Genomic DNA, 9,237 nt, shown 5'->3' on the forward strand with positions numbered 1-9,237 from the left:
TCATCTATCACTTGCCTGCTGATTTCAAGAGCTGTCACTGAAGTTGGTAGAAATCCTGGTAGTCTGTTAAACATTTAGTTCAGTAGCAAGTGAATACCTACTGTGGGCCAGATATCAAGCATACAAAGATTTATGAGACAATCTTTTCATTTGTAGCACTTGCAGTTAAGCAGGGCAGACTGAGTAAACAGGTTTACTAATAGGGCTTGAATGAGACAAGGAGAGGATGCTGGTGGAGTTAGAAAGGGCTATCTACTGGAGATGACATTAGCACTCTGGCAATACCATTTATATTGTGATGAGCTGCAGAGTAGAGGTGTCAGCTGAAAGAAAGATGAATAGTTCTACTCTCCTTTTTTTTTTTTTCTGACGAGTAAGGGGATCATAACCCTTGGCTCAGTGTCGTCTGCACCACGCTCAGCCAGTGAGCACACCAGCCATTCCTATATGGGATCCAAACCTGTGGCCTCGGCGCTAACAGCACCACACTCTCCCGAGTGAGCCACGGGGCTGGCCCCTACTCTCCTTTTTGAGTTTTCTCTTTGTCCGTCTTCTCCTCCAGAACCAGAATATAAGCTCCATCAGAGCAGAATAGGTAGACACTCTTACCCTTGGAGAAGGCTTGTCTTATTTTATTGACCTGGTAAAGGATGTAAATACCACCCTTGGCTATCTCTTCTTAGGACTAAAGTAAGCCCATTGGAGTCAGCTCACTATCTCATAAAATCCTCTGTGTATTTCAACCCTGACTACTTTGTATCTTCTAAACAAAGGGATGGGGACTACTATTTATTATGTACTTGTGTCTCATGTATTGGGTTATAATTTCCTACAGTTTATCTCCTTTCATCCATTTGAAAAAGTGTGAGGTAGGGATCATTTCTCATTTGTATTTGGGGAAAGGAGAAGTCAGGAAAGGTTGAGAAGCATGTCTAGCACCACTCAGCTAATAAGTGGCACATCTAGGAATTGACTTTAGGTCTGTGTGAGTCCCAGTTTTATCCTCAGAATGCACCAAAATTGTGTTTGCCACACTACTAAAGACATAAAAACTTCTACGAGCAATCAAACTGCATGTGACAGCCTCACAGTTCTTACCTTCAGGAGACTTAGATTTAGGGCTTCCTTTCTCTTCCCTGCCCAAAAGGCTGACACACTGAACATCAGCCAGAGCTGGGAGTGTTGAGGAGGCGACAGCTCCTCTGCTCATCCCTGCCCGCCAGTGCTCCCCCTGCACGCACATGCGCACACACACGCACGCACGCGCACACACACGCACGCGCGCACACACACACGCACACACACTTGCTCCAGCCAGATATCTGCCTCGGTGGGAATGCAACACAGGGTAGTCATCCTTTCTCGAACCAGCTGTGCACTCCTTAAGCTCAGGGTTCAGAGTGTTATTCAACCTTGCACCCCTCATCCCACCCTTTCCCAGTCTCAAACCTAGTTCTCTGCATACCCTAGACTTAAAAAAAATATTTTCTTAAACAAATTGGTGAACAACAAATAAACAAATATGATACAGCATTCTTGGGAATCCGTTCTAAACCACCACCCTCTAAGACCATAAAGCAGATTTCCCAGGTCTCTTTGATCATGCCATCTGTTTCAAAGCAAAGAAAAAGAAAAATAAGCCCCCCCAAAGCTACATAAAAAGTAAAGAAGGAAGTGTGAGGATGAATCAGTCAAGTAGGCTGTCTGCAAGTCATAAAGCATGGCCCGCGCAGGCAGGTGCAAAAACAGTAAGTGACGGGGTCCGGCTCCGCGCCCCACCGCGCTGCATGTCTGTGTCGCCGCAGAGGCGCCGCGCACGGTGCCTGCAAGAGCAGCAGAAAACCGGTGATGCGCGCTGCCCCACGCAGCAGAAGGCCAGACGCTGAAAGCAGCCGCGTGTGCTGTGGTTTTAGGAAGGCAGGGACGGATTCTCGCCTAGGCAGCTGGGCTGGTGCACATGGGAAGGAAAACAACTCCTGCGGGAATTCTGCAGCCTTTGAAGAAACTGCAAATCACTTTCCACCAATTGTCCCTCTCCCCTCTAACGTCTGGGGGGGGAGGTGGAATCGACACCCCCACCCAAGTTCCCAGAAGTGTTTCCAATAATGAAACGATCTCTGCGGATCCTCCCTGAATCGCTTCAGCAGAACAGCTCGGCTCTGGTTTGGAGTCAGGTCCCACGCGGACTGTTCTGAAGACGGAGCATTTCCCTGAGCCAGCGCTACCTCGTCTCAACACCATGTATCTTATTCAGTATTCACGGCAGTGGGGCACAGTGGATTGTGTCCAGTTTACAGACGAGGAGACTGAGGCTGGGAGAGGTAATGTTGTCTTCCGTGTTCAGAAATCCAGCGTGTGGCAGACGCGCGTTAAAAACCAGGCCTCATGATGGCAAAGTGCGAGCTTCCCTCCGTCACTTCTGCCTCTGTGAACCACCGCGGCCTCTTCCAGGATGGTATTTGCCCAGCAGCCATTGCCTGTGACTTAAATGGGGAGACAAGGGACAAACATATGAAAAATTAAGTAACCATCAATGCAAAATGGCAGGAGATATCATAAGACCATAAACAGTAGATGGCAAATGAGCGGTAGAGAGTACTTTGAGGGTTATTTAAACTGTCTTTACCCTTGGCATAGAGAATTCGCTTTGTCAACATAGATAACTGTACCAGGAGTGACCTTGGGGACCTTAATATAGACTTGCTTTATTACAATAGGAGTATAAGTGAATTGGCATGCTGTTTACAGGACTATAAGTAGCTCCCCACAGTGATTTCAGTTCAATTAAGCTGGGTATTGACAATCTGTAGACTTCTCTTCCTTCCAAGCATCATGATACAAAAATTACATTTTTTTTTCTGGCTCTGCAAAGAGACAGCTATGTGTGTAGAATGAAGTCTTGTTAATCAGAGTTATTTCTTGTCTCCTTTTTTACTTTTCTTTTGTTTGTTCTTTCTTCTGAGTGGTGATTCCCATGGTAACGGATAGAACAGCTTATAGCATCTGCAATTACTATTATTAATAATAATGATCACAAGAATAATACCAATCAGATATAATGACAGAAAAAAAAAATAAAGAAAATTCCATTGTGGCTCTGTATGTAAACAGTTTATAGCTTCCGAAATGAGAGCCAGAGGAAGCAGGTAGTTCACCTAGATACCCAGGATGGAGCGTAGCTCCAGAGCTTTCCTGGGGTGATGACCAGGGAAGATTTATGAGAATACAGAATGTCACAGAATATCCCACCATTACTACTCTACTGGCTCTTTGTACAACTTCTTTTTGTTTTCTCTTATTGTTATTGTTTGTGCGTGCGTGTGTGTGAGTGTGTGTGTGTGTGTGCATATTTTGATCTTATAGCTTGAAACTTCTTTTAAATTTAGACTATTACATAATACATGCATAGAAGATCAGCTTTGGAAATGCGGAAACCCAAGAACCCGGTAGAATACAAATAGTGGTAATTAATTAATCCCTTCACTTGACAGAGTGTTTCACTAGACAAATTCTAAAGTACTCAGTTCTAGGGTGGGTTCTGGTAGTCCAAGGAAGAAAGACCCCACTTAACCTGTCAGCTCTGAAGGAAATCAGTGCAGTTTCCACTGGGCAGGTTTCTCTCACCCGCACACCACCAATAACCGTGCCCCCAACAGATCTCTGGGCCTCTCTCCCTTACTCCCAATTTCCAGAGTTCTTATAACAGCTTGAGACATTTCTCATTCCTGTGTATACAACTTTCTCCCCCAAACATGATAAGCTTTTGGAGGAGACAGACTGTATTTTCCTCCTTGGAAATGGTGGCCAGCATAGCACTAACTGGGCACATATTTGAACAGAAGAATGAATAATACATTTTACATCCTGGAAGATCTCACAGCTTTATGGAGAGATAGACTTGAAAGCTAAAAATCGCAATTCAATTTGGGAAATGCTTTACTGGCTTACGCAACAAGACATGGTTGTATCTTTGAAGTGCTGCTTTGGAATTTCATAACACATGCCATTTGATGGTACATGTCTTGTAACTTCTTTACACATAAAGATGGCACAATAGCTGGGGTGGCTCTGGGTCATGAGATTATTTATGCTCATGCCAGCACATTGGGCTGAATGCTACTTTTAAAAAGCAAATGTTTTAAATATATAATAAATATTACATTACACCAACTAGGATGTTTAGTGAAGTGGCCTTATTTCTCTCCTAAACTAATGATGAATAAGTTCCTGCCTGTTCAAAAATCTCCAAATGCAGTCTTCTCTTCAGCAGAGAGAAATGGTCTTGGGTAAGCCAATGCACATATACCTTTGAGTAGTTAGAGAAATGAGACTATATTTTTAATTGTGGATCATATGATGGTATAGAGTCAAAGTCATGTAAGAGAATAAAATGGGTAGCAAAAGGTAGTATCAGAGGGCAATATTTGTTCAGGTTTCTGGGTCCATGAGTACTAAAAAACAAATGCTGTTGAAAAAAATTCAGGTAATGCAAGGGACACAAACAGACACATGAGGATATTACACAGTGAAAAGAGAATGAACGAGGTAGTAATAATGTATTATATACAGCAGCAGCTATATTACAAGAATTTGCAGTCCATCATGCTCGTTAACCTCTTTTGCCAGATGGTCTCTCCACCCCCAAATCTCCAAGGAATAAAATCCAGGTTCTCACTCTGATGTTTCAGAAAACTGCTAATGTATATATTCTTAAATCTTTTGAGTGCCAGACAATCTATGTTTCTCTGTAAAACATGACACTGAATCATTACAGTATTACCATGGACGAAATGATTAATGTTAATATCCTTGTTTTCCAGTGAGGAATCTTCAGAGCCATTATACAACCTGTTCAATGTTTCACTGCAGATGTGGAGCATAGCACAGATTTCAAAACAGATAGACTTCTTTCTAAAGCCAGGATATCTGATGATACCATTGGTATGATTGCTGCTTTTAAAATATTAATGATGAGGTGCCGAGCCCGTGGCGCACTCTGGAGAGTGCAGCGCTGAGAGTGCAGCAGCGCTCCCACCACGGGTTCGGATCCTATATAGGGATGGCCAGTGTGCTCACTGGCTGAGCGTGGTGTGGCCAGTCTCAAAAAAGGACAATATATATATATTAATGATGAGGAAACTGGCCACTACAGAAGTAATAATTTGACCCAGGTTGCTTATCCAGTAAGTGCTGAGCTGCCACACAAACCTAGATCTTCTGACTTGAGAACCCAAGTTGTGTCCCACTGACTAAATTGACTATCTTGGACATTTAGCTTGTGGGTCCAATTTTAGCTAAGGCCCACTTGGGAGTGAATCTCCACCCCATCCACCTAAAAGACTGTTCAAAATGAATCTTACTTGTTTGAAAATCCTTCAGAGCTGACCTTCACATAGACCTTCTCATGCTAGCACCAACCTTCCCTGCCCTAGGTAAGGCATCAGAAATGTCAGTCACCAAAACTGAGTTTCCTGCAGTGGTGTTAACCCTTGCCTGTTTAATATATAATCAGGGGTTGGGGCTTCATCTGCATACCTGCCAATGTAGCTGAGGAAAAAAAAAAGATGAAAAGTGAGAAAAAATAATATTCAGTTACCTCCTTGTTTTCAGTCTTTACACTTTGCCCAGGAGAAAAATAATCAGAGGACCTGGGGCAGCTTTGGGATGAAATCCAGCTAAGAGGCTCTAGGTTTCAAGCAGTCGTCTCCTCATTTTGAGTTTGCAGCTAGGACTTGTGTTGTCTGCCAAGTAAATGTATATATTCATATATAGTGATGTCTACTGTGCTGGGTTGTTGTGAGTTATGGAGATAATATGTGTAAAATGTCCTAGTATGGAGCAATAACATAGCATCTATTATTATAGATTACACAGAATGTTCCTTCTTATGTGGAACTTGGGCATTTCAAGGCTGTCCATCTTTATTTCTCTCTCTACAGTATATCATTATTGAATGATAACTTTTCTTTGGTTATTTTATCAGCATTTTTCTATATTAGTACCAACACTTTTGGAGCTTTTGGCTAATTATCTCTGTAATATTATCTTTAACAGTATAAATCATATCTTATTTTAATTTTAAAAGTCAGAATCCAATCACACCGATTATGTGTGTTTGTTTTTTACGACTATAAAAAATGTAATCCTTCCTCAATGAAACACTGGGGACATTTGCTTTATCAATGAGCTGGTTTTAGGAAACGGTCTTAAGATGAGTCAGAATGTTTGAGCAAAATTTAATTTTATGCTGCAAGATGTATTTCTTTTTTTAGAGTTGGGAAATTCTTAAGAGTTAATTAAAACCGAACCCTCTTTCTCTTTCTCCTCCTTCTTCTAATGTGTTGAAACTGAGGTGCAAGGAGATGAAGTGACTTGCCCCAAGTCATGTACAGAGTTAGTGGCAGAGAAAGGATTAACACAGGGCATCCAGGAGGTCAGGGCTTTCCTTTCTTCAGCTAAATTATGCCAACAGCCATGGTCCTGCTTCTCAGTAATGCTAAGTAACAGTGGTTACTTTCAGTACATGTGCTCATCATTACTGCCTAACAGATATGCCTTGAGTCATTTATTTACTTTCTGGACTTTAGTTTCCCCATTTGTAAGACTAAGTGGGTGGAAGAGGGAAGAAACCTCATGATTTCTATGCTAGGTTCCTTTTCAGCTCTGAGAGTTTATGAAGAGTAATGATGTAATTATGTGGGCGAGATTCTCAGATGACAAAAGCTTTTCAAGTCTTCCTATTTCCTCTTTTGCTTTATTTGTGAGGATGTTCAGAATTAAATTGCATGTCCAATTGCAGTAAATGTTTTAACCCAGGTTATTATTACAGAGTGTCTGATACATCCCAGACAGTGCCTTACAACTTTATGTGTTTGGTTGCTGTTTCATACGAACAGCCCTGCCACAGTATTGCGAATACTGCTGTGTTGCTGGTATTGCTGACCTGTTTTGTTTCAGTTGTCATTGTTGTTTTTTAACTGACTATAAAATTGAGCTTCAGAGAGGTGAAATGACTTGTGCAATCCTGTCATTGGCAGAAATAGGTTTCTAATACAGATTTGTCTAGCTCTAAAACTCAAATCCTTCTCTTCTCTCCTTAACTTTCATTCTTTCCTGTATTAGGCAAAACACGCCCTTCCACTTGGAATTAAAGATTCTTACCTCTGCATTTTTTTTTACTGTAAAACATTCCAGATATTTTTGGTAAACAGAGGTAATATGGAAAATAAATAAAGAGCTGCAATTAAATATATTTCATGTGCAGTGTAGATCCCAAGCTTGTACAGAGTGGATCACACACATGTACAGTGTGGATCGAAATTGTTGATGTATATTTTGCAGATACTTTCTATGTGTAGGTCTTATTTTCAACATGATACTTATGGTTCTCTGAGAAAGTGATCTAAGCTTGTGTTTCTCTTGCAAGGAAGTGTGTGTTAGTAGCTGGAAGTGCAGGCTTTGGAGTCAGACACCCTCAGTTCAAATCCTCACTGAGTCATTTACTTACTAGGTAATCTTGGGTGAGCTGCTTAACTCTCCTATTCACATTTTTCTCATTTTTGTCATGGTAGTATTGACTTCTTTCCAATTGAAGTATTCTCAGTTTTAAGTGAGATAATGGGTGTGAAATGCTTAGCATAAAGCCTGTGGAAAAAGGGCTCTGCAAATTTAGCTCTTAACATTAATTCCCATGCTAACTCTGGGTGGAGCTCTATGAGGAACACAATTTCTCTGGCCATGCTTTTGGCATAAGTAAAGCAATTATGTGGTGATGAATTGTAGCATGTTGAATGATCCATCACACTGCTTGCACGCACCTCTTTTGACCTTTCTTCTAACATTTCCCGCTTTGGTTTGTGTTGTCTGGGCAGAGGACAAGATATGGACATCAGTGCAGCACAACAACACAGAGCTGACCCACGTGCAGGGCACCATCCCAGAGAAGCCCTATGCCATGGCCTTGGACTACGGCGGCAGCATGGAGCAGCTAGAGGCCGTGATCGATGGCTCAGAGCACTGTGAGCAAGAGGTAGCCTATCACTGCAGGAGGTCCCGCCTGCTCAACACGCCAGGTAAGGCTCACACCTGCCCCAGCCCCTCTGCACGGGTCATGCAGGTGATAACCACAGTGGGACAGATGGGCTGTCCCAAACCTAGAACACCAAGGACAGGGTATTTGCCAAAAAGGGGGCTATAGTTATAGTTGCTGACTGTGCAGTAGAGAGAAACGCTGCCTAGAGAGGGCTGGTTATATACTGATCCTGGCTCTGAAACCTGGGGCGTGACATGGAATGAGTTCTGTAGCCTCTCACGGTTTTCTCCACGTCTTCAAAAAGAAAATGATGACAACTCCCATCCTGCAACAGGTGTGAGAATGTAGAGTTTCTTGAGAGCAGTGGCCCTTAGAGAGAGCACGTGAGCTAGGCAGAGAACGGTGGTGGGAATGCCGCCATTGCCCCTGGGGGAGGGAATGGAATGTGAGAAAGCACCAAGGATCTCAGCACATTTAGCCAAGAGTGAGGCGTTCTGTCTGGGGCAGAGCATGCATAAGAGAGAAGGATTAGGCCAGGGAGGCCGGGCAGCAGGCAAGGGCAATGCCGTGTGTCCATGGTATTGATGTTACCTGAGAAGTGGAGGTCTTAATGTAAGTTACTCATTTAAAAAATGTAGTTTGCTTTTAGGAAAAGAAAATGGACTAACCCTATTTATTTATTTTTCTTCTGGCTATTTTTTTTAGAGTGAATGGTTGAATTAGTAATTAATATGCTTGCAAAAAAAAAAAGAAAAAAAAAAAAAAGAAAAAAAAGCTTTTAGGATTGCTTACCAAAATCCAAAAGGGTTTTGCCCGGGGAGTTGGTCATTTTTGTGAATGTCAGTCCCTCATTTGTTTCATGGCAGTAAAAAGGCCACAAGGGTGTGGAGTATTCAAGGAAAGGTGTCATATCTCTAGCCTCAAGAAGTTTACATTCCAGTGCTTGGAAACTGGGAACTATGAGAAGCTGGAGAAAAATGGACAATAAAACACCAACCAAGGAAAAGTGATAGATGCCTAACTAAATCTAACGTGCTGCCTTGCTGATCTAGAATCTTCAGGGAAGATATTGTTCCACATAAGTGAATTTTCCAGATAACTGTCACTTATCCCTTTAAGCACCAAGAATATTTTCAAAGAATTTTTAACTATTTGAAATGAAAGTCTTTTTCAAATGGATTACACGCTTCTTTGCCTTCCTAAAC

At 42.1% G+C, this 9,237-nt stretch overlaps 1 protein-coding gene across 1 annotated transcript in view; it reads left to right on the top strand.

The window, feature by feature from the left end:
• Nucleotides 1-8,072, top strand: part of LOC103599788 (contactin-associated protein-like 5) — a gene marked incomplete at both ends in the record, with an annotated part of 172,716 nt that extends 164,644 nt beyond the window's left edge. The window contains one exon of the mRNA XM_008583960.1: nt 7,872-8,072. Coding sequence (XP_008582182.1) covers nt 7,872-8,072 — 201 coding nt within the window. The remainder of the gene's footprint in view (nt 1-7,871) is intronic.
• Nucleotides 8,073-9,237: the final 1,165 nt, after the last annotated feature.

The sequence above is a fragment of the Galeopterus variegatus genome, unplaced genomic scaffold (genome assembly GCF_000696425.1).
Source record: "Galeopterus variegatus unplaced genomic scaffold, G_variegatus-3.0.2 Scaffold3104, whole genome shotgun sequence".
Lineage (NCBI taxonomy): Eukaryota > Metazoa > Chordata > Mammalia > Dermoptera > Cynocephalidae > Galeopterus > Galeopterus variegatus.